The sequence below is a fragment of the Phaethon aethereus genome (assembly GCF_964289735.1).
Source record: "Phaethon aethereus genome assembly, chromosome: 11".
NCBI lineage: Eukaryota > Metazoa > Chordata > Aves > Phaethontiformes > Phaethontidae > Phaethon > Phaethon aethereus.
In genome coordinates this window covers 24,128,647-24,154,448 of record NC_138587.1, presented here as the reverse complement: position 1 = coordinate 24,154,448, position 25,802 = coordinate 24,128,647, and the positions used below count along the sequence as shown (strand labels likewise).

Here is a 25,802-nt window from a genome sequence, read left to right as displayed (position 1 = left end):
GAGAAGGCCTGGCAGCGAAAGGCAAACGGGGGAATCAAGTCTCTTTTATTTTCCCCCATATTTTCCTCGACTGGGGGTTTTGGTACTTGGTCAGCTTTAGAATGTTTCCCATTGTCTTTCCCATGGGCATGGTGGTATTGGGTTGATGGTTGGACTTGATCTTGAAGGTCTTTTCCAACCTTAATGATTCTGTGATTCTGTCCACCCGCGGAGTGAGATGTCACCTGCTGCTTTTAGTCATCTCCTTAGCCTGAATCTTGTCCTTTTGCCTACCTGGTGGAGGGAATTTCTCTAGCTGGGAAGAGAGTTCTAGGTCAAGCTTATATAATAGCTAGGAGAGGATGTCGGCACTGTTAACCTTCCCTGCTTTTTTCTTGGTAACTTCAAACTGCTTTCTGTTTATTAAGCCTCTGTCTGTGGAGTAAGAAGAGCCTGGCGTACAGAACTAACGGTAGGTAATTCTGTATTCTTATACATCATGCAAACCTGTGCTTTATGCCACAATTGCAAGTCCTAGCAATATCACATGTGTCTGAACACGTCAAAAAACAAATCGCTGAAAGATCGAATGTATCCATCACACTGAATTATTAGCCATCAAGCACGTTTTTTAAAATGAAAACATCAGAGATTCTATTTAAAATAACCACCTGTTTTCTTATTTTAAAAGGGTTTTTTAGATCATCCTTAACTAAAAAGGAATTAATTAAAAGAAAAACTAATTACGGTTGCCTGGCAGTCAACTTCCTTTCTTTAAGAAATCTTGGGGAATAATTACTTGGTAAACTTCCTCTTTTTTTCTTTTTTTTTTGTTTTAATTTAGTTAGATTTGAGTCACTAAAGCATATGGTACGTTTATATGAACCTTATGCTTGAGAAAGCAAGCTTGACAGTAGTGAAGACCAGAGTCCTTTCATGAATTTGCAGAGCAGGAATGTCACAGCTGTTGATGGGCGCAGCCTTTGGCAAAGCGAACGTCCCGGGTCTCTGACCCGACCTAGGGCGAAGCACAGCTTGGCCTTCAGCCCCAAGTTTCCCTCAGTCTAGTCTGAGGCCAAGTGTCAGCCATAAGGAACCAGCAGGTCAGTATTCCCAGGATGATTCGCGGGCTGCTGGGAACGAAGGAGGAAAACGCACCGAGACAAAGAGAGCCCAGATAGACCTGGCAGCCGGCGTGTTCCAAGCCGCAGCACTGGAACGCGGGGTGCTCTACTCCGCTGCCCAGCGCTGCGCCCCAGCGCCTCGCCTCCTGCATCTGGCGCCTTCTGCAAAGCGGCGCGTAGGCTTCCGAGACGCTTGGTGTCTCCCGGGGCACCTTTCCCCGTTACAGGCCGGGGGGGAGCGGCCGGTCGGTGCAGCCGCCTCCTGCCGCGGTGGCGGTGCAGGTGGAGCCGGGGCCCGCTCGGCAGCCGCTCCCTGGGGGAGCGGGCGCGGCGCGGGGACGTGCGGGGCACCGGGGTCCGCCGCTGCCCACGGGAGGCGGACGCTGCCCGGCCCCCGCCCGCGCCGCGGGGCGAGGCGGCGGCGGGGCCCGCGGACCCTCCCATTGTCTCGGGCGGGGGGCGGGGGGGCCGCGCTCCGCAGCCTCATTGGCGGCCGGCGAGCGCCGGTGCCTTAAATAGGGCGCTGGCGGGGGCGCGCGCCCCATTGACAAAAGCGCGGCGGCGGCGGAGCGGGGCCGGGCGGCGGCCATCGCCCGTGGGGCGCGGCGCGCGCTGCCGCAGGGCTGGCCGCGGGCAGGGGCGCGCCCCGCGCCGCCGGGAGCGGAGCTCGGAGGCCCGCGCTGCGGGCGGGGGCGTGCTGCAGCGCGCAGGGGCGGGCCGCGGGGACCGCTGCCGGCAGCCGGCCCGCTCGGCGCCCGCTCCGCGGCGCGCACACCCGGACAGGCGCACAGACGGCGGTACCCGCCCCTTCTCCCCGCCGCCCTTCTCATCCCCGTCCATGGCGCTGAGGACGGCAGCCCCCCGATCCGCACGTAAGTAAGCGGCTCCGCCGCGCCTTTGTGCGCGGCCCCGCCCGCCCCCGCCGCAGGTGAGGCGGCCCTGCCGCGCACCTGCCCGCACCCGCGGCCTCTGGCGGGGCTGCGCGGCCGCTCGGGCGGGGAAGGGGCGAGGGACGGGCAGGGCGGCTGCGGCTCGGCCTGGGGAGCTCGGCTCGCCGCAGCCCTGCCGTGTCGGAGCCCCGGTGCGGCTCTGCCCGGGGGGTGCCCACGGGGGCGGGGCGGGGGGGGGCGGGAGCGGCGGCCGGCGGCCGGGGCTGAGCCCGGGCCGTGGCCGCCGGTGCGTCAGGGCGCTGCGCTCTGCCTTGCCCCTCGCAGGTGGCGGTGGGCCGGCTCGGCGCGGGCGCGCAGCACGGTGACTCCCCCGGCCCGGGGGCGGCGGCGGGCGCGGACACCTCCGGCCGGATGGAAGCCGAGGGCGATGCCAGAGCGGCGGCTCGGCGGGGAGGCGGCGGCCGCGGCGGGCTTCCAGCGCCTGCCGGGCCCGGCGCTCCCCCGGCTGCGGAGACCGACATGAATACTGATGGGCCCGGCGGCGGCGGGAGGAGCGCGGCGGCCCCGGGAGCCCCTGCCCCGCCGCTCCGCGCCGCCTGCGCCAGGGATCCCAAGATGGTCCATCAGCGGTTCCTGCGGCGGAGCGTGGTGGACTCGGACCAGGAGGAGCCTGCTTTCGACCTGCCCGAGTCGGAGCATCAGAGGAAGATAATCCTGCTCCCAAAAACCAGGAGGATAATTGCGGAGAGGGCCAAGGCCGGGCACGGGGCGGTGGAGACCGTGCGCCTGGAGGCCGAGCCTGCGGGGCTGCTGGCGGCCGCGCCCGCCCCTGGCAGCGGCCTCGAGGCTGAGGAGCAGAAGGAAGCTGGCAAAGATGCGGAGAGGAGAGAGGCCTCGGATGCTTCCAAAGATCAGAGCAAGGCTAAGAAAGAGGAGCCTGAGGAGGAGGCTGACATGAAAGCGGTTGCCACCTCGCTGGATGGCAGGTTCCTAAAGTTTGATATTGAACTCGGGAGGGGATCCTTCAAGACGGTCTATAAAGGTCTGGACACGGAGACGTGGGTGGAAGTTGCGTGGTGTGAACTTCAGGTAAGCCCAGCTAATCCTCCCGTTTTCTTTTTCGTTGTTTGGTTGGGTTTTTTCCTGCGTTGTAAGACCAGGCGCCGCGGGCGACGTGCCGGTGTCCTCTGCCGAAGCTCAGCCCCGAGCAGCCTTTGCAGTCACCATGGCTTAGTGTCCGTGTCTAACTATAGCGCACCGTCCCCATTGGCTCTGCATCGACCACCTTACGTACGCTCCTCCCAGGCTTAACCCCCGCGGCCCGCGGAGCCGAGCGCCCATGCTCAGGCCCTCTCTCCCGGCGGAAAGGGGTCACGAGCCGCGCGGGCCGGCCGCGCCCCGCGCAGCCCCGCTCCGCTCTGCGCCCCCCGCGCCCTGGCTGGGCGGCGGCGGGGCCGCCGCGCTGCGGTGAGAGGCCGCCGGACAGACCGAGCCTGGCGAGCGTTTGCGGGAGCGAGCTTGCCTTCCGCTCCAACGGGAGCGCGTTATGCGCTTGTACGGGCCGAGGGTCCGCTGCCCCCCCCCGCCCCCCCGGCCGTGGCTGTCGCCAGCGTCTTGTGACTCAAACCTCCCAAAGCGCCCTGGCGCTTTCCTTTTTTTTTTTTTTTTTTAGGCACCATAAACCAGTGCTTCAGTTAGGTCAAAGACCTGTCTATCCAAATGCCTTTTAAAAGGAGGATTTAAAATAAAATGATCTGATTTGAGCTCTAGATCTGTAGAGTGAAGCCATCCAGTAATATCTAAAGAGTGAAGATTTAGATACTGCCTTTTGCTGGTTCGGGACATAGCCGTTACCCTTTTCTTAGTGATTTTTATATTCTCACTTCTGTAAAAATGATAGTGGTGGTATATGCTTAATTTTTTTTTTCTTTGTAAAGCTTTTATTGTCTGTTACTTAACTCATTTCTGTCAGCATCCGTTTGAAGGAGACCTGTCTAAGAGAAAAACCTAAGACAGATTCTAATTTTCTTTCTTGAGCTACTGCTTAGTCCGAGTTACTCTGTAATTTTGGTGGGAGCTAGCAGATTTAACTCTTAGTTATAACTTGGGGTCCTTAAACTCCCATTGGCTGACTGAGCTTTATGGCCTACGAGAGTATTTGAGACTAGGATGTAAATAATATGATATAATAAGCCTGAGCTCCTGATTGTTTATTTTTTAATGTTGGCCCAATCTGTAAATCACTCCTGGCTTCCTGGGATAGGTAGGGATGAATGTACAGCCACATCTCTGTTCCCTAATGATTTAATTACACGATATAATCATAGATGTACAGACACATCTCTGTTCCCTGATGACATCGTTACACAATATAATCGTAATTCACTACAGCACTACTTCCTGAAGAGGTGTGGGGAGCACTGCTCGGGCTTCTTCATCCTGCGCTCCCGTGGCTTTTTATTGGACAGGGCTGCGGAACGCAGAGCCACAGCAGCCAGCCTCGGCCGAAGAGCCGAGGACGCGATGGGCTGGTGGCAAGGGGTCTACCCCCCCCACCCGCCACCTGGAGGGGGTCCTGGAGGGCTGGTAGGGAAAGGGGAGAGGCCGCGGGATTGCCGAAGGGGATCCAAAGGGGAGTTTAGCCAGGCGGGTGCTGCTGGGAGAGAGAGCCTTACAGCCAGGCCTGGCCTTGCTCTGGCTTCTGCTTGACACTGCGTCTCGAGCGCGTAAGGCTTTTGCTTTGGTAGCCTGGAAGTCTTTTAGGGTGGTAACTGGGATGCTGTTGGGGGAAGGCGTCCCTGGGAGGAGGCCGGTGTTGCTCAGCTCTTGGCCTGGCCAGCGCTGAGCGATCGCGCCGATCAGGAATTCATCTTGATGCCAGGTTTTCTCAGTATGCTCTAGCCGGGGAATTGGAATAGATGTATTTTCAACGTATTTTCTGTAGCAGACTAGCTTTAACTACAAAGGACTGCCAAATGTATTGGAGAAGACTGTGTATTGAAATTCCAGTGTTTGGGTCTTTTACACCTCAGAAAGAGGCTGGAAGGGAAAATTGCAGTGTGAACGTTACGTGGAGATTGGGTTTTTTTAATTCGTAGTTATGCTTGTTTAGGAATTCTTGAATCGACTGCATGTGAAGAAATAATCCGTAATAATTCCCCAATTCCCACTGGTTTCCATTGTACGTGCTTCAGCTTAACTCAGATCTTACTACCAGATATTTTCAGTTTAATGCAGAATTTGTGTTAGGCCTCTAACTGTAGATGGAAAAGTCCCTGCTTTAGGGAAGCTGGTGGGAAGCCATAGCAGCAGGTGAGGGCTGCTGGTTCTCCTTAAGCGCTGCTGTCTGTTCGCCCTGCGGGGCCGGAGCGGGTGCCAGGGGCCAGGTAACCGGAGACGGACGGTATGTGAATTTTGAAAGCCAGTACTTCGGTCTGGATTGAGAAGGTCTAACTGAATGACAGAAGACTTTAATCGCCACGGGATTAAAGCCTGTCCTTTGGGGTGAGTTGGGGTGAAGGAGGCACTCGGGGGGGGGGGAAGGTGTGAATAGCTGCGTGCTTTGGGCTCTTTGACTTGTGGAGTACTCTGCTAATTCAGCTGGGGAGTTTTATTGGGAAGACGTTCAGAGATTGCTGTCAAGTCATCACTTCATTCACGGCATTTTGCACGTTTTTAGGTAAGCTGTGCCAGTTAGATATGCCCTCGTTTGTCTCTTTCTCTGTAGAAATTTTGAAGTTCAGATCCACGTGGCCCAAGGCCAAGCGGAAGCCATCATCACCACGCTGTTGAAGACAAAATGCCTTCCTCCGCCGCCTCACACCATCAAACCAGTCCCAGGGCCCTTCTGCCGAAACATTGCCACACGTTGTACTTGGTCTTTCGCCTGGAGATGGGCTTGTGCTAGTGACTTTCAGAGCCTGGGAGTTAAAAAACTCCACGCGGGGATTAATCCTCTCCCTTGCTCAGCACTTTTTTCGGCCCAGTTGCGCTGTTGCCCGTGTGTCTCTGCCTCTTTTTTGTCTGTCTGTACAAAGACCTTGCGAGCCATTCTTGTTCAGTGGTTTTATTTCATTGAAAAGATGGCTTTAGGGTTCAGAACCAGAATCATGGCTTGGATTAGGGTAGGATCCAAATGCTAACCAAACTAGGGCTGGATTTTAGACCTCTCTGAGAAGATGTGAAAGCTGTAGCCAAATTCTAGTGAGAAAATAAGTTTATTGTACCCTCCTGAAACTGAAGTATTGGAGCAGGATTAGCGTGCCCTCGCAGTTTGGAAGGGTTTGCGTTCTAAGGTTTTCAGCAGCTATAATTAATTTTAATTGGTGGCATACAATTGCTGTGTGGTGAGGCTTCAGCATAACACTGTTTCAGTGTTGCGCTCCTAAGTAAAATGTTAGGTCATGAATAAGGAATATAGGCTTTTGCCAATGTACTGCTGGCGAGCCAAATAATCTTTAGTTAGATGAATGGTTTCAAAATCCTCATCCTATTTCCCTCTGGGAACATGTAGGGAAACTGTGGAAGAGTCAAACCTGGTACTAATCTCGAATGCAAAGACCTCGTTGTACTTTATGGTTCTCTCTTAGACTCTGAATACTGAGCTTCTGTTTGATTGTATTTAATTTTAGTTTTCTTCCTTGAAAATGTGGGAAGGGTAGACTGTCTTGCCCTGCTGTTGCTGTACCCATGGTGGGGAGGTGAGAAATGCCTGTTGGTGAACACTGCAGGGAAGCCAGGCTTTTTCCACCGGTTGCCCAAGTCTTGTTCTCCACTCTGCTTACCAGTACTTAGATGAACACTGGTTTTTTTGGGATGCTTGGCCCCCAGGTGCTCTGCGTGAGAATGCATGGGAGTCCTTGATGCTCCCTGGGACAGAGCTCCGTTCAGGTATCGGGTGTTAGAGGTGTTTGGGGAGCTATGTAAGCGTGAAGGATGGGCAGAGGTCAATTCTCCTTCCCTGCCCATAGAGCTGAAATTAGAAATCAAGGGTAACAGAACAGCCCTGTCCGCATTTTCCAAATGGCCACCAAACCAAGGGGGCTGTGATGGTAAAACAACCCCAGACATGCTGTGCTAAGGTGGCAGTTTCTTACCATTTCTTACTCCCTGCACCTGCAGCTTTTTTGCCAAGCTTCTGGTCATTTAGTTCTGTAGGGAAAAACTTAATTACAAGATAAGTGTTTCACATCACAGTTTTATAGCACTTTTTCCTTCTTATGCCATTGCCAGTCTTCTCAAAATGCCTGAAGCAAAGGAAAAAAAGCAAAAGTACGTTGTATGTCTTAAGTCGCTCAGATATTCAGGAATTCCAGATTTTTGGAGGGCACAGATCTTAACTGAAAATTAAGTTCTAAATGTGGATGCATTTCTGAACATTTTTTTCATTTGATTCATACGCAGTATTAATATGGGAATAGATAATGTATTTTCTTGATCTCACGTTTTTATTACTTAAATGAGGAGCTCATCCAGATTGACTGATAGCTGACTGATTTTAATATGGCATGAATATTCTAGAAGTGCAAGATGAGATTAGGCTTTGTTTTAATGCAAGGTGAATAAAAAGGTCATTTAAAATCATTACTGCTAGACCTATGTGAACTTGCTAATTTTTATTTCTAAGGCTGATAACCCTTCCTTGAAGCAAAACTTCTAGTTTGAGTAGAGGAAGGGAGGAAAAGCATGCAGTTTATTTCTCAGCGTGTTACCTTATGTATGGCAGAAGGCTATGATGCCAATGTAACTCTTTGATTAAATTTGTAAATGGTGTTTTCCATCTTGTGTCCTCTTAGAAGATCTGTTATAGTTGTTCAAAGCAATACCAAAGGTCCATTGCTCAGATGTCTTTGTGTAAGCAGATATGTTTGCATGGTTAAAAGGGTGAGCCTGTAAAATGGACAATGCTAAAAGCAAGTTCACTTTGCTCTAGCTGGCGAGTCATTTCTGGCAAAATTAAATTATTATGCGGAGTTAAATTATGTGGGAGGAGGAGGAGGATGTGCTATGCTTCTGGATCAAGAATTCAGAGGATTTATTTCTGAAAAAGGGGGTATCTTCAGGATTTTCACTGGTGTGGTAGTTTGGCTTTTATTAGTGTCCTTGTTGGCTGACAGCATTCATCTGATGTCAAAATAGTAGCTGGTTACTATCTATGCTGTTAATTTATTGGCCGGGTAAACTTTGTAGTGTAAATGAACAGAATAACTTAGAAAGTCTGTTTTGGGAGAAGAAAGGAGAGAGACTGTACCTGAAAGCTTGAATCCGATGTTGCTGTGTGCTCATATTGAATTAACTACAGCTAATTTTGTCTGTTTCCAGCTAAATGTTGGTAGTGACTTCTGTTTAAAGAATCGGTTTAGCTCTGCTTTACAGTGTCAGTATGAAAACACGTGCCTGTATCGCTGGTGGTTGTTAGTATAGCTGTCACCCTGACACGGAGAAGCAGGATAGGGGTACGGTAGTGAACTATTAATAGACTGCTTCTCAAATTCAGTAAATGAAATAGAGCTGGGTCAGACTTCAGGTTCTGCCTTTGAATCAAGTAAGACTCCTTTCTTTTGCTTTTGAGGACATTTTTGCCTAACGGTTGGCTGTACGCTCTTTTAATCCTTGTTAATCTCTTCACACGAAATGTGCGGGGTCCATTTGTGGTAAGAGCAAATGACTTAAAATAAGATCAGAATTTGGTGTAAAGGATATTTCTGGTCCCTCTGGTCCCCTCTGCCCACAGCTGATGAGGGGAAAAATGTTGATGTTGCAAGCTGCCATCTTAGTAATGTTTGCACCGCTACGCAGACGCGTGCGTATAGTGTGCTCACATTTAGGGTCTGATTGATGCCTTGCTTCGTGGTTGGGGTGTAACAGGGCTCTGAAGAAAGCTCAGCAGCGCTGGTAATGATGCGCTAAAAGAAGAGCAGCGGTGGCAGTTCAGCTGTGGGTTACTGGCGTTACCTGGATTTTTGCGTCCTCCGAGCGATTAGAGGTGCTGCAGAGGTTGGGAGGAGGGACTCCCGGGTGGGTGGAGGGTAGAGGCCGTATTATAAGCATCAGGTATGAAGGGATTGCTGAGGAGGGAGGTAGTGGTAAATCTCACAAGCTTCAGGAGCCCCACTGGGGCGGTAGGTTTGGGTCTGAGTGCCAAGAAGAGCTTGCTAGAACGGTCTGATCAGGGGAAGTCCAATTTTTAGACTTGCCAGGAGATAGCTGTTGATGGCCAGCAGCAGGATACTTACCTGCCTCTTCAGTAGGTTCTGTGGTAAGTCCCACTGGCCAGAAAACATAAAGAAAAGGTAAGTGCTGATGCGTGGTACCCAGAGAGCCTGTAGGGATAGGATCAGGCAGTCAAAGGCATGTCGTGTGAGATGCGGGTCACTTGGTGCTCCCGTTGGAAGAGACGTCTTCATTGCTCTGAAACAGGAGGGGATTATGCACGTAACGTTTGGAGAGTAGCTGAAGTGGTCATGCAGAGGCAGAACTGGCTTTCCTCTCGTTGAAGTTTGTACATGTGGAATTGAAGTTGTGTCTGGAGACACATTATTTCCCCGAAGGGATACTGGCCTACTAGAGAATATGGTGCTAGCCCAACGCGGACTGCAGCGTGCTGGCAGCCTAGCTTGCCAAGGAATGGGGAGGCTGGGTTTTTTCTGTGGAGCTAAGTCATCCAGAAACAGCCTTCATCCAGTGTCTTGCTGTTCCTGTGTAGCTCTGAAATGGAGGAACCAACTCGCTGCTTTCCTGCTGCCCTTCTACCTGCTCTGAAATGAGAAACCTGCCTTTGCCAGGAGTGAGTTTCACAGTTATGTTCTCGGCAACATCTTAAACAATGAACGGCTGCAGCCTCTTCTGCAGTGGAGTCTGGACCAGTTGTTAAAGCTGCAAGATGACAGATACTTTCAGATCTGTGTTGTATCTGGTGTGATGATTTCTCTTTATATTTAGAGAGGAGCTTTAGCTCCGCTTTGCCTCCATTTTGCTTCTGCGGAGCAAATTAGAAAAGGCTTTGAGTGGGTGAAAGCATGAGCTGTTGGGTAGGTAAAAGGCAGACGTGCACCCTCATTCTCCATACCGCTTTGTGAAGAGTGCTTGTAGATCTTTCTCCATCCAGTTTCCACATAAACCACAAAATAGACCTGGATTTATGTATTAGATTAGATTCCCTTGCTCTGGAAGGGACTAATCTTCAAACCATGTGCAGCTGCCCATATCCCTGAATAAAATCTCATTGTCCTCCAAAGAAATAAAGTCCCTACCTCCTTTTAGCGTGCTCTTTATCCAAAACAGCTTGCTTGTTGGGAATTTTCTCTGTTCTGAATTAGCTTGGGGGCTGCATAGCTTCTGAGGAGTTCTTCTGACTTGGTCCTTGCCGATGATTGTGCTCATGCAGAAGATTGAGCATCTGGCACAAGAAAGGGATGGCAAGTCCTGTGTCTCCTGTGATCACCTGTGTTGTGGACATGGGGTGCCACCGAACACCTCTAAGCCTTAGGAAGCACCTTAGCTGCCAGTCAGTCTTCCACAGGGATTGATGAATTGACCGAGTTCTAAACCTGCTGGTGATAAATGTGTACCAAAAACTTTCTAAGAGCAATTGTTTTGTTTGTTAGCAGTGACTTGGCTTGCTCCAAATATGTACAGATAAGTGGTGTGTGGTGATATCCCTTCGTAAACTTGTATAATTGTACTCACCTTGAATTTAATTTTTGGAAGATGCTCCGTCTCAGGCTTGAGTGGTCTTACATACCTCTGTTTTCAGTTCACCATCATCCCTGTGATGCTGTTTTAAAAAACATTTCTCACCCCTACTAAACATGCCATAGCTGTCTAACCCCGTTCTGGCTACAGCATTATTCCAAAGCAGCAAATTTCTGGAGCTGATGGGATTTCTTCCCTCCTTCTCCAGAATCTTCCATATACGTGCACATGCATTTTAATTCATATCAGGTGTCATAGTGGGCACGGCCAGATTTTCATATTTACTGGAAAATAATTATGCTGTATTGTGTTAATAGAGCATAACAGCTGTATGATGCGGTGGTTAAATATGCAGTGGGAGTAATGGGTAAAATGAAATGACATATGATGGGAATATACATGTTGCTTAAACTATCAAGGAAGGAGTAACTTAAGACCTAATACCATCTGTTCCTCAGTTGTTTGCCACAGAGGGATACAAACCACTTATTCATGAACTCCGAGGAAAACAGATAGGAGAATGCAGGCTCAAGTAACATTCCTGGGTTTTTTCTTATTTGGCCATTTTTTGTGAATTCAATCTGATCTTCATTCCTGACTTCTTAAAGGAAAATTAAACATGCTTTACTTAGTATTTGATCCTATTATGAATCCCTGCAGCACTTTTACGTTAAAATTCAAATTAGCTTTGGTATTTTTGGTTAGGTAGGTAAACTTAACTGCTTTCATTCCTAGCTTTTTCGAAGAAAATGCAAACCTGAAGGGAAATGTGCATTTTTCTGTTATACACTAGTCGTTTTTTTTTTGCAATTTTTATTTTTTTGGGAAAGCTGTGCTGTAGTTGGTTATTAAAGCTGCCAATTTGCCTTTCTCAAATTCTCAAAGTCCTGCTGTAGTCCAGCTTGCCCAAAAACTACTTAAAAGGCTTTTCCCTTCATCTTAACCCAGAGAATTTGAATGTTAATCTGTATGGAGGATGGCCGATGGCTGACTTTTTTTTTTCTTCTAGCTATGTTTATGCTTTTGGGGAACTATCTTACCTTTTCCATTAGCTGCTTAGCAAAGTATGGGCCTTAATAAACTGTGGCTCCGTACTGAGCACAGTAATGTGTTCGTGAGCTCCTGTGCTAGCAGGGCTTGTCCAAATGCCATTGCCAGTGTGTTTCACGTGCTTAAAACTGTCTAAAACCCAGTAAGACTGAACAGATGGAGGAAGGGATTTTTCTTTAGCTAAATAACAAAAAATTGTTTATATTCCATAAAATAAGGTTGTATTAAAAAGAAGAAATGACAGTTGGTCACTTCATATACGGAGACCTGAGTATGATTTTACAAAAGCAGTATGAACCAGGCATTGCCTATGTCTGCTTCTGAAATGGGTGTCCCTTTCTCTCACTGGCATGTGCTTGAAGGATTAAAATTATGGTGTTTATTCCAGATTTTTGTACAATAAGCAGCTTTTAAACATTGCTTTTCCTGATGCTGTCTGGATTTCTTCAGTTAGAGCAACATTTCGGGTGACCCATTGTACTTGCTGGAGCTAATACAGCTGTGGTGGTTGACTGAGCAGAATCAATTTTGTCCGTTAAAATAGAACGGTGCAGAAGGGGGAGGGGGAAATCACAAAATTTCCAGCGGATGTATCTCATTGCTGCAGGCCAGCACAGCTCTCTGCTGAAACGTTGGATAAAATCAAGATCTTGTAAAACTGATTCCAAATAGGTTTGTTTTGTTCCAGGCTTTGCCAATTAATTAAGGAAAATTGCCACGGTTATGTGCATTTGAACTTGTTTTGTTTGTCTTTCACGTCAGTGTTTGTTTCGAGGATTGTTGTAGATAATAAAGCAAGTGTTGCAGTAATAAAATGGACTGGCTTTTCTCTCAGTTACCGTAAGACTTATATTGCCTTCGACTACTAATGGAGGATGAGAATATCTTGTCCTTTGGCAAACAGTGCGATCGTGACTACCACCAGTGGTTTTGCGTGTACTTAATATTGTTTGTGCATACATAAAATTGGTAGTACAAGTAGAGAAAATACAGAACTATTTGTCTGGAGCCCCAGGATACAGGGTAAAAGGAGTTGGTAAGCATGACCTACAGTGGTTGCTCGTAGCCCCTCTGTGATCCTGCCCCTTCAGCTTTGGGTCTTCCTTGTGTCGTGTTTTCCGCACATGCTTCTGGCGATGTAGCATCTAGTCCCCGCTGCCCTCCCGGCTTCTAATTTTATTTTTGCACAAGTTGTAATAACTTGTGTAACATCTTCCGTTGACCTTAATGAATTTAAGAAGTCCTTGTGGCAGCTCGGCCTCCCCGAAGCCCGGGAGCTGCCGGCACAGGCAGGTGGGGGCGAGGGAGGGGGGCAAACGCCGCGCTGTTCTTGAGTTACTTGTCGTGTAAGGGCCTGGTTAATTTGAAGCTCTTGTAGCATTGTTCCAGGAAACAAATGGGGGTTTTTCTGTAACTTCCCTCTAAAAAAGTGAGAGGAAAGCTGCTGCTGATAATCTGCTGGTCCTCAGGTGCGTGGCAGACTCCTGACCGGGACTGAATTTATCTAAACCAAGTTTGAGCTATAAATTCTTCCAGGCTGCCGAGAGCCTCTGAGCCCCGTTGGTGTCAAGTAGCAGCGATCGCTGTCTTTAAATAGCAAACTCACTCCGGAGCCTCCTTTTCGGACCTTGAGGACGGCCTCTTTGGCTGGTGGCAGACCCGCACCAGGCAGCGGCTGGTAAACTCAGGCATCTGGGGCCGGTTCCTACCAGGACAGAAAGCGCGACCCGTGATGCGTTAGGCCTGCCGCCAGCAGCGTGGGCAGCGAGCTGCGTTTGGCTCGGGGCGAGGACCCGAAAGAGCAGCGTGCTCCATGCGAGAGCCGGTCACTCCATCCTCAGACACACGAACTGCCTGGACGGGAGGGGAGCCCCGTGGCTAACCGCTCCGGGGGTGTCCTGTCCAGCAGGCTCCCATGTCTCCTGTTGGGGTTCGCTTGTCTGAGAGTGGAAGAATCTCCTGTCCTGAAGGCATGAAGTTGCAGGAGGTGACCTCCTCACCATTCCCTTAGCTGCAAGTGTAGTAATTTGGAGGCTTTGGTGAAAGGCTCCAGTGACTATTGCAGGCGTGATGGGAATTTGTGATGAATCTCCCCTGTTCATTAAGTCCTTTGGTCCAAGTATTGCCATCGTGGGCAACAGCTCTTCTAGGTGTCACGTAAGAGAAACAGTAGGTGCTGTCATCCAGCTCTTTCACAGTGTGCTGGGTGTGCTCTGCAAGTGTCTCTTGGCCTCAACTATTTGAGGAATGGATGAACAACTAATTTCTGGGTCCCAGCTGTGTGTTTATAAAAGGACACTGACCTGAGTTCAGATTGAGGCCATATGGGGCGTATGCATGAGACCTTAGCTTTTGCAGGCACCTCGTCTTAAGAGAAGGCATGTGCCTTCAGCGTGCTGGCAGCTGGAGGATTGGGTGTCAGGGCCGCGAGTGCTTTCAGAAGAGCGCACTTAGACCCAGGTCAATTCTATGCCTTATTTTTGTACTCCTATGTTAAATGAAGCCAACTGGATGGGTTCCCACATGATACAAGATACTCTTACAAAGGCACCCTGTGGTTTCCTCGAGGCTATAGACAACTCTCTGAATCCTTGTATGTGGAAGGGGATTAAGCCGCCTTTTCATACTTCGGAAAGTAGAAGAAAGAAACTTGTAGCAAATATCTGTGGTTGGGAGGAGGAAATGAAGTGAAACCTCTTTTTAACTCTGGAGTAAATGATAGCTATTTCGTGGGATTTCTTTTGTGGCTTGACTACTTGAATTCCCATTTCCTCTCCACCTCCCGGTCTTGCGCACTCTGCCAAAGCCCATACGCCTACCACGAAATACACGGCTTCGGCACCTGGGCTGTCAATGTAGAAGGCTTGTTGTATGGGAGGAGAAAAGCAGCTGTGGCTCGCTGCTTCCAGAGGTAATTCTGGTGCCCCATACCATGAGAAATACTTAAAATGTGTGTGAGCTGAGGTGAATGTCTGGCTACTTAGAGGAAGCCAGCATTGCAAGTGTTTAACCAGTGAAACTACAAAACTAGTAGAAACAGCAATTCTTCTAAGTAATACATGAAACTTTGTATGTAATGCTTCCATGTCAAAGTGTATACATTTTTAGAGTTGTGTCTCAGTGGTTTGAGGGAGGGGGAGAACAGGCTAGCGCTCACTCACGTGTGGGCTTCAGTGAAAACCTTTCCTCTAAATAGCTTTGGGTTTGGGCTGCAAACTCTTGTGTGTGAAACGCGGCACTCGAGATGGAGTCTGTGTCTTTAGAAGCAGCTGTTGCAAATAAACGGGACTGTGGATGTTTGACTTCTGCCACGCTGACAGCTATCCCATGTTTTCTTCCTTTTTTTGTGATGATGCTGGACAGCAGCTCAGTTGATATCAGGTGTGGCCGGGGAGCGCGGTCCGTGTTGGGAAGGAATCTGTCAGCACGAGGGTGGTGATGGAGAATGGCTGAAACTGGAGGGTCTGCGGCTGGGGAAGTTAGCTTTGAGTAGGGCATAACGGAAAATGCACAGCGTTCCAACCTGGGACCTAAAAACGAAATCTGTGCTGCTGCTGAGTCCTGAATTCCCAGCGAGGGATGGGACTGCAGCTGATCTGGTTTCGTTACGAAGTCAGGAAGGGTTACTGGGTGGTTCACCGACCTCTTCCTGCGTTCCTTTGCACATTTTTAGGGAGGCTTTATTAGAAATGGATGCTACTTCACAAAAACTTTCCAGCAGGCTTTTAAAAAACAGTTTAATATAGTCTTCCTCCTCATTCCTCCTCTTCTCTGTCCTCCGCCACCACCACCCCACAGTTGCAAGGACAGGGTCCTGCTCTTTAATACCTTCTGCACCACTACAGGCGTGTACAAATACACTTGTTCTTTCTTCACGTCCCTTTCTTTTCCTTAGAGGGTTATCTTCACCATCAGATGAAATTATGTTCTTTGATTAGTCTCATAAGATGCTATTGCAACTAACAGTCTTCCAGTTGTCCAAGTTGTTTTCTTCTGCAGCTTCTTTGCGCAGCAATGAGACTGTCAGCCGGCGGCAGTCCTGGTAGCTTCTGATCTTTCTGGAAATCCTGATGAATCTGAGACGGAAGTCAGAATTTGTAGAGAAATAAAGGAAAATGAGGTAGTATCTAGTGAAACGAGATGAAAAGGCATTTTATAACCTCTTATGCAATAATTGTTTGTTTCTTAACAATGAAGATCTTAGTTGATCCTTAGCAATGACTGATGCTTATGGTCTTTCTGTCTGCCTTGTTGATGCTTACTACCCTAATTCTGGTGTTGCAATTAATGATTTAACAGTACATGTGCTGTAAATGCTTTTTTAAAGAGGCATTGATAAAATTCATATATTGTATATTTTATGCATGATGAAGTATCTGCTCTCCTAGTTGCATTACCTCTGATTTTTAGTGCTGAAATTTTAGATTTATGAATTGTCTGTTAGAGAAAGGAAAAAAGCCATGAAAACAGTTCCACTAAGCTAATTTTTGTGTGCAGAGGGAACTCTAGTTTCTTATGAACTGTGACCTTTGTACCTTAAAAGATATATAGTGTATATTTCAAAAAGGATTTCTGTCAGTAGGGTAACTAATGAACTCATCTTCTAGTTGGAGTCCTTGGTACCTGATGTGAACTCTCTGAGAAGCTGCTTCTCACAGTTTGGTTATTTCTGAATGTGCTCTTCTGTGGATTTTACAACTATTAGTGTCGTGCTGCTTCTGCAGTTTTTCCTTCAGTGGGGGTAACCAGAGAGTTTCTCTTTCCCTTTTATATCCTTTTTCCTGAAAATTGAAAGCTGCCTTGTTTTTGTGAGTCACTACCCCGATTTACTCGCTGAATGTATTGTGGGCAACGGGGCAGACGTACACACATGCAGCATCAGTGCAGTCTTATTTCCTGAAGAAACAAAGGCTGAAAAACCACCTTTGAATTTTTTTTGGCAACCACTAGAAACAACTAGAAGAGATGAGCTTCCTTAGTCCTGTCTTGCTCTTCATAAGCTTAGTAAGTCTGTGAAAGATGCTCAACTCCCAGTAACTGGGGACGAGCTCTATAAGAGAGCTGCAGCCTGTGCTGATGGCAGGCGTCCTGCAAAGATGCTGCTCTCTGCCTCTGGAGTGGTCCCCTGGGGATGGAGGAGGGCTGCTGGACCAGAGGTGTGCTGGGAAGGTGGTCCCCTGGGGATGGAGGAGGGCTGCTGGACCAGAGGTGTGCTGGGAAGGTGGTCCCCTGGGGATGGAGGAGGGCTGCTGGACCAGAGGTGTGCTGGGAAGGTGGTCCCATGGGGATGGAGGAAGGCTGCTGGACCAGAGGTGTGCTGGGGAGGTGGTCCCACGGGGATGGAGGAAGGCTGCTGGACCAGAGGTGTGCCGGGGGACACTGGTCATGCTGGGTCTCGCTGCTGCTGGCGCAGGGCTCTAGAGGGGCCACAGTCTTCTGCGTCCCACCGACAGCCTGGTAGAAGAGAGACCGAGCTGCGTTATTTATAGTGCTGCAAAGAACATATTTGTATAATAATGGTGGGTGATGATGCAATCAATACAGAGGATGAAGTGGAGTGCTTCAAGTCCGTTTTAAAGTAATTTCCCAGCCTGGATGAATTAAGTGAAAACCAGCCCTTGTTTATCATCGTTGCATCAGTTCTGAGCAGCGTGTATTCAGTTTTTCCATCGACTTAGTGCAGCTTTGCGTGTATTTTTCTCAGAGGATACGTATTTAAGGGTCAGAATGAATCTGTGACAAAGCGGAGTGTTTAATTGCATGAATGGAAAAATGGAAGGACTGGTTTAACTGGAAGATCTTAAACATACTGAAATGTTAATTACTCTTATAGGTCTAAGGCAGTGAGATGAGTAATTGCTCATGAAAACCTATTCACCTGTTTTAATGAGCTCAGCTTAAAAAAGAAAAAAGGAAAAAAAAAAAAGCTGCACACTACTTGTCAGGTGCTTGTGTACCAAAGTGTTAAAATCCCTGAGCTGAGGCTTATGCACTCGTTTCACTAAACGTTATGTTCAGTCTGTGTTTTAAGCATGCTATATATTTTGAAATGTGGTAACATTCTCAGAGCAGCAGCTTTTATTCCTAGGTCTGCCCAAAATTACCATGCAAATTTACCTGGTTTTAAAATAATTTCTTGCACTGATAGTGGTGTGATGGTGGCAGGTCTTGAGAACGTTATTTCTCTTGTAAGATTAAAGTGAACAAACAATTATTTTTTTAATTGAAGAGAGAGAACGAAAGTAACTATATACCGTATACAGCAGTGGCCATATGTAAGCCTGTACCAGGCCTGTAATCTCCCCAAAGGAAAGCACAATGCAAAATCAGTGTGTTTGTAAATATATATAGTTTTTACAACATAGCTAGGGAGCCAATGGTTCAGTTGATTGACTACTTAACCCTAGACGTGGAGGCGAAAATAACGTGCTCAGGTGCTTCCCTTGCTTTTCAGAGAAAAAGCTAGTAATTCTCCCTTTAAGAAACTGTTTTGAAGGAACATTACACCTGCAGTCTGGGTTCATGTTGTGGCGGTAAGCCTTGTTAAATATCTGGTGTGATATATCTGGTTATGATACTGCAAGCAGAGTGGAGAATTCATTAAGTAGTGGTGGTGTCGCAATTTGATTTAGATTGCTCTCACCTGTTGAGTTGCTGTTGACTTCCGTATTCATGGCAAATGTTTACTGCTTGTTCGCTTGGTCTTGCTGCGTAAGAGGGATGTGAGAGTTACTTTTAAAAGGACCAAAAAGGTGCAAAAGTAATCATAATAAGGAGGATAAAATGTTTGTACAGGTGAGATAACTAGAAGAATCTAAAATTGTCAATGCCCTCCTAAATTTAGCAACTGTAAAATGAGATGGTCACAGTATTATTCTTTGTTAACAGACCTTTTAAAGTATGTGGGTTTTTAAAATTAATTGCACTCTTAATTGTAGTGGTACAGAATATATAATGTACTTCTGGAAGGCAAAGCGTGCCTGAATGATTTAAAAAAAAAAAAAAAAGTCTTTGGTTTGTGAATTCTGAAGTGCTTTCTTTACAGAGTACCTCGCCTGGTTTAGGCGCATTGTAAACTTAGTACGTGGAGTTCTACCTAAACCTTGGTTTTACAGGTATTTTAACTGTTTCTTTACACTGCAACTGATACACCACTTCCTCTTGACTACTATGTACGAGATGGTGCTGACCGTGTGCTACCATACAGCAGGATGCTAGAAAGTTGGGAAATTCGATTTTGGAAATGAAATTGCAGCTCCAAGGAAGGCTGTGCGGTTTGTTTCATTGCAGTCAATAAATTGTTCTTAGAATTTCTAATTTCTAAAACCTCTGAAAACCAGGCTTTAAAATATTTTCAGTAAACCGTTTTGACTCATAAATTTTTCTTTGATCTTAAAAATGCTCTGGTATTTTTGTACGGGATGATAATCCGTATCTAGATTTTTATGTTTTATTATTATTACTTTATGATATTCAAACCATTGAGTTCTTTGGAATTTGGGTGAAGCTGCTGGCAAGACTAATCCAACTTCCTTCTCCAAGAAGTCCTTTGAATACTTCTCAGCAACCTTTTTTGAGATAACCAGGGTTTAATTACAGCTGCTTGGAACCTCTTAGAGCTCCAACTTATACATTTTTAGTCTTTCAGACTCTCTTTCTTTTAGACTAACGATACATCTTTTTGAAAAAGAATATTTGCAGTAAATCAAATTATATTTGTTTCGAGAGTGTCAATACAAAATGAGTAGTCTTTGAAAACTTTCTTGTCTAAAACTTGATGAAAACCAAGCTTTTGTCAAAATAAAAGGCTCACCATAGTGTGCTGATAGTAATCAATTCTCAGGGAGGCTGCCCATCGCTCTATTTCCTTGCACTGTGGCAGAGAAATGGCACAGATTATTTCTATAATCAGGTTAATTGAGAGAGTGGAAAGGGGTAAGGAGAAATGTTCTGGATTTAATGCCACAGTTGGGGAAGGAGCGGGAAGGGCTGATGTGAAGTGCTGTGATGTGCCGCTTTCCCGAGTCGGAAGTGCGTGTTGTGTCTCGGGAGCTGGCAGCCTGTAACGCGTGCTGGGAGCTAGCGCCTGAAATGCTCTTTTAGTAACGCACATTTTACATTTCTATTATTAGAGTGGGAATTAATGTTTTTTCTCCCAGGAAATGTCTTGGGAGAAAGGGGTGTGATGAGGAAAAATTTCTTTAGCCAGCCTTGTGTCAGTTTTCAGGGAGAAATTTCCCAGACTCTTTCACTTGAATTTCTCCTGTTCTAGGGAAAGCTATGTGAATTTAAACACAATTAAGACATTACTGTAGAGTTGATTTCCCCCTCCCCCCCCCCTTTTAAAGTTTAACAGGTGAGGGAGTTTTATTTCCTACACCTGTATTTCCTGGTTCCTTTCGGAAGCTGCAGATTATGGCTCATCTTTTCCGATGGCAGCCTCCTTAGTTGAACGTCGGAAATATTAAATCCTATTACAGTTTGAGCCCGCGAGGTTTTTAGAAAAGTTTGGTTGTGTGTGTTTAATTTGCAAAATCTTACATCCATGTGAAATGTCTTAATATTACGGCGAGTGGACTTAGCATTTGTTCCTTTTTGTCCACTTACTGTCTTACCTGCTGGTGCCAAAACCTTGCCCTGGCAGCGATGGCCACGCCGGGAGCGTGCCCGCACAGCCCGGCTCTGGGCCGGGGGAGGCCTTCAGGTCTGTCATAGCAGGAGCAAGGGCTCCCCTTGGTCATCTGTAGGGTGGAAATCTGGGAGGTTTGAATCGAATTTGTAGGCCAAACCTCTGTTGACGTATTAATTTCCTATCCTATTTTTGTCTCTTACATTTGAAACCGTTTTTATTCAGGGTAATGTTCTGGAGGACCTAATGCAGTTAATAGACTTAAAAAACCAACACAACTGAAACCAAAACACCCTATTGGGAATGAAAGGTCATCATGGAGCTTTTAATTTCAAGTCCAACCGAACAGACGTGGCATTTAATCCATCTTTCTTTGGAACAGCAGCCAACGTATAAAAGCTGTAATAAGAAAATTATTAGTTACATCCTCTTCTCAGTCTAGCTGAACATCCTCTAAAAGAATGCGTACGGGTCTGTGGTGACTTCCTTTAAATGTGGCTTTTTTTTCTTTAGGTTTCTAGTAAATAATGAGAGGCTGTCCTGGCTTACCCAGGATAACTAGCTGTGCTTCATCAGCTTATTTCCAGCTAGTTATTCTTCCAGATGGGTATCCCTATTGTAAAGAGATCCCAGTTTAACTACTGTCATAGAAAATATTTACATTATACTAACTGAAATCTAAAAAGATCCATTCCTATAACTTCTTCCAAGTTCTATTTCAAGCTAGCTAGGCTCTGAGTTGCTTGAATTAAGAGATGGTTTTTGTTCTAGATTTAGGTGCACTGCTTTTTTTTTTTTTAAGAGATCACACGTATACGCTGCATCTTTTTCACATCCTTTTTTAGGTTGAAAAAACATTGCTGTTTCTCAAGAGCCTGCGAATTTAATTGGGTGAGGAAATCCTTTCCTCACTTTACATAGTAACTTAAACTATTATGTCTCAAATCAACCTTTTATTATAAAGAAGGCAAGGCACATAATAATCCCTGGGTGTGTTGTATAATACTCTACAGTTAATGAAAAATCTTCTGTATGAAGTTAAAAATATAAAAAAAGTAGATTTTTCTATGATAAAAGAACAACTATTTCTCAGCTCTTGCAGACAAAGAGAGACTGGCTTCAGAGGATTTTATTCAGGTATCTTTTTATCATCAGAAACGGAGCTTTGACAACAGAGGCTGAGAATTTGTCTCCCCGAATGGCCTGTGTACCTCCTCCATGTCTGCAGAGTTGCAGGGCAGGTTGGTCAGGGAGCACGGTGTCATCTCCGTTGGACCAACCTCTGTCCGTAGGGCAGAGTCTGGCAGAGCATGGAGCAGTGCAAAAAAGCAAGAATTAGTTGGGCTACCTGCTATGAAATCTGTTCGTTTAGCAATGCCCGTGTCGGTATTTCAGGGGTGGGAAACAAGCTGTGATGGGATCAGCGGGTGGTGGTTGGGTTCTGGGTTGGCGGTGGTGGCCGTGAGGCTCCTGGTAGCCCTGCGTGTACTGCTCTGCTTTGCTGTTCTGCTGGCGCAGGTAGATGATTTGAGCTCTTTGGAAGCGTCTTTTGTCTGACGGAGCCTCTGTGAAAATACAGCTTCAGGTTAGACTGCTGTTAGGACTTTTCCTTCCCCCTCTATGGGTTGTTTCTGCAGAGGCTGTTTCTCTTGGTGGGCAGGCTCTGAAAGCACAGTTGCATGTGGTATTAAGGCAAGACGATGATTCACAAGGGTGAGTTCCGAATGTTCCTTCCTCTCAAAATTGCTGTGAATGTACGTGGGAAAATGTGGTTAAAGCTAATACTGGAGAGATTTGTCCACACGCAAAGGCACATTTATATAACGTGAATAATAAAGGACGCAAGTTCTGTTGTCTGCTAACGCATCGTGGGACAGCTGAAATGTGACAGGTTAGGAAAGGCAGGGTTGACATGTAACACCAACACACAAAGCAAGGGGAATGTCGTTATTCTGGACTTTCTTTGATCCCCAGGTGTTGGCATAATATTCACTACTCTTTAGGCACAGCAGAGGGAAAATGCAATTCGGGAAAGAGTTAACTAAGGTCTTTAGATGAGTGAGCCATGCGAGTGGCACTGCCTCCAAGGCAGGCGTGCCCGGGGCTTTCTGCCCTGCTGCTTCGCCCATGGGCGGGCTGTCCATGGGGGCTACACAGTGGCCGTGAGCCTGCTGCACACCCAGCTGCTGTCAGGTTGGATTTGGCCGCCGCTGGAAATCGTGTTGCACTGCTCTGGGTTTGGGTTTTGTGTCTTTTCCCGGGAGTTACGGAGGGAATAAGGTCATGTCAGCGCAGCAGAAAATTGAGACGGCGCTCCAAGTGTTTTCCAAGGGCAGATGAACTGTGTGAACGGCTGCTTGCGAGAGGGGTGACTTGGCGGGACGTGGAGGGGGGAGAGGAATGAGGGGCTGGGGTAGGTGGGGATGGGTGGTTGTGGAGAGGGAGAAGCCCGGGTCTGGGAACTGCGGGCAGCATGCAGGCAGGGCATCGGATGCCTTCCTGTCCCCGCTGTCCTGCGACTGTCCGAATGCCTGAGCTCCTCTGCCTGAGCTGAAGTTGGCTGGGTTCTTTCAGCTGGGGCTTGGAGGATTTCTCCCCTCTGGGGACCGTTTTGCCAGGATTACTCTTTCTCCTCGCATTACGGTTGCAGTGAATGGCGGAAAAGCTCTGAGCCCTCTCGGCCTTTCCGGCGCGACGCAGGATCTGTGGGGCTCCTCACCTCTTCCCTCTGGCGCGCCGCCGGCCCTGCCGTACAAAAGCTGCGCTGCTGGGGGGAAGCGTGGACGAGTGAGCTTGCCCGGGCGGTACGGCTCCGGACACGGCCGCTGGGAAAGGAGGACGCCCTGATGGGAATGAGCAGCACGATCCCCTCGGAGGCCTTGGTTTAGGAGGGCCTGTAATTGGGATGAATGGGCCTCTTCAAACCTTCCTGAAAAACTGTTTAAAGATTAATATCCAAGTACTGCAGTGGCTATGGGCTTTTCTGGATTTTTCCTGCCGGGGGTGCCTTGTCCTGTGGTTCTAAGGCGGAGTGAGTGCACAGAGGTACCGGAAAGGTTTTCCAGAAAATGGATTAGAGCAGTATTGTGTTCCAGATCCCACAGATGAACTGTGTCAACTGCTGAAAGTTTGAACAGTCACATTAACCTCAGCTGGCTGCTGACCATTGAAATACTGTCTGTTCTTGAGGTTTAACATTAAGAATCTGTGAAACACCTACTGAGTCTCTGCTCTTCCCAAAAGCAGGGATATGTATCAGCAGAGGGGTTGTGAACCATGAACTCTGCTTTCAGCTAATGTTACCCAATCTCCTAATCTTAATATACAAAATGTTGGCCTATCCCCTTGGATAACTGACAGGATGCTATCTGGCGCGAACCACTTCATGTGTCTCGCTTTGAGAAAGGTGTGGCTTGGTCAGTCAGAATCCAGCGTGTGGTTACAACAGCAAGCAGGGATCCAGAGTATGTGGCTGGTAGTGAAAGATGGTTTGTCCAGTCTGGGGAGGAGGTGAATGAGATAAAGATATTGAAGGTAAAGATATTTCACGAATAGTATCTGGAAAAACCCCAAAGCCCGCTTAAAGGAGTTGAAGAAATGATTCTTCATGCCCACTCTGTAGAGGCAAATGGGCTTAAACTGAAACTAGGGAGATGTAGGTTGGACGAAAGGGAGAACTTTCTAACTGAGAGCCGTTGAGCATTGACAGATATTCCCTAGGGAGACTCACTGGGGTTGGTGTACATGTCTGTCAGGAATAATTTAGAAATGATTGCTCCTGTCTAGACTAGTGACATTTCCAGTTGACTTCCAGACCTATTTGCTGTGATTCTCTATGGATAGCATTGGTCACATATTCAGGGTTACAAGGTTTGTGTTTTTATTGATTTGGTGAGTCCTGTGAGCACTGTTATTTCAGTTGGCACATGGTTTATGTAAGTTTGGTTTAGCTTGGTAAGGAGCCAACCTAAACTTAACAGTCATAAGTCATCTTTAAATTGAGCTGTTGGCAAATTGTATTTGCATTTATTTCATTAAGAGTGTGTTAAACTGGTTTCAGGTGGTGCAAGGGTTATGGTGCAACTTCAAATCATAGAGCAGCCAACAAAAATTGTCCCCATTTTGGATACAGAGGACTCAAGTACCTAAGAGAAGCAATGAGTTGTCTGGGTGCAGAGACTACCCTTACAGTTGGGGTCACTGTCTTCAAGAAGGAAGAACATGTTGTGTAGGGCCACCAGAGTGACTAGGTGAATGGAGAACCTTACTTATAAAGTAAGGCTAGACTTAAGCTCGGTTAGTCTGGCAAACTAAGAGGGGATGTAATAGCTCTGAGGGAGGGGGAAGAAAAACTCGGTAGGAGGAAAAGAGCCATGAAGGCTAAAGGATGAAATTGGCTTGGGAAGCAATGTATCTGAGCTGGCCTTGAGTAGACTAAAGGAGGAGGAATAAGGTTTTAGCACAGCTTTGCTGTAGGAGTAGCATGACAAGAATTCCAATTGTTTTAAGATGAAAGTTGCTGAATTTTTGAAAAAGATTATCTGGCATGTCTTGCAGTTGACCTTGTAAGTTCTTATGTAGGAGGCTTCCAGAAGAAACTCTTCCTGCTAAGAGCTTGAGCTATTGCTTGTCTTTTTTTCCAAAAGTCAGGTTTCATCCAACTGTGCAAAGAGGAACTTTGGAGAGAGGAACATAAAAAAACCCCACCCCAAACAAAACCACTTTAATTTGGAAATCTCTTTTGTTTTTTAGGTGCTTCTGAATTGCTGTTTGGTATTTGGTTTTTTTAAAGGTCTATTGTATCCTGAGGTTGGGTTAGGTTTAGAACTACACGAATCACTGGGTTTTGAACACACCTGTAAAAACAAAGCTTTGTGTTTTCCAGATAGTGCTTCCTGTTTAAGAAAAAAAACAAAACAGGAAGAAAGGCTCTCATTCTGTTCATGAGCCATGATGACTCTCGGGTTATGCATTTACACTTTTGTTTATAAATTTGACTTTTGTCAGAGTTATTGGCAATGGCTGGAGGCTGAGCCAGAAAACTGACCCAAGTGTCTGACACCAGTGGAGCCTTGAACTTGAGAGATAAATTGATGTCACCTGATGGTTACTTATCCAGCACAGAACATACAAACTGTTTTTAAGTAAAATACTCCTCTGTCTGACTTTCTCAGCATGCAGAGATGATCATATTGCTTCAACAGCTGAGACGCTGAAGCCTCAGAGCAGAGGAGCCAGCAAGGGGAGCGGGCAGCATCATTGCATGGCCCTGGCTCTTCGTGTCTTGGCATTCCCCCGGGGCTTACCTTCCAGCCCAAAGTGATGAGGTCATATGTGAACTAATTTTGTCATCCTTACTTTACTGAGCTTCATTTCTATGGCTGTGGAAGTGGTGGTAGACTGTTCCTTGTAGATGTTGATGATTCCTGCTGTCTT

General features: G+C 47.1%; 1 protein-coding gene across 1 annotated transcript in view; it reads left to right on the top strand.

Moving 5' to 3' along the window:
- Window positions 1-2,352: 2,352 nt before the first annotated feature.
- Window positions 2,353-25,802, top strand: part of WNK2 (WNK lysine deficient protein kinase 2) — a 96,955-nt gene continuing 73,505 nt past the window's right edge. The window contains exon 1 of the mRNA XM_082004712.1: window positions 2,353-3,082. Coding sequence (XP_081860838.1) covers window positions 2,405-3,082 — 678 coding nt within the window. The 5' untranslated portion in view covers window positions 2,353-2,404. The remainder of the gene's footprint in view (window positions 3,083-25,802) is intronic.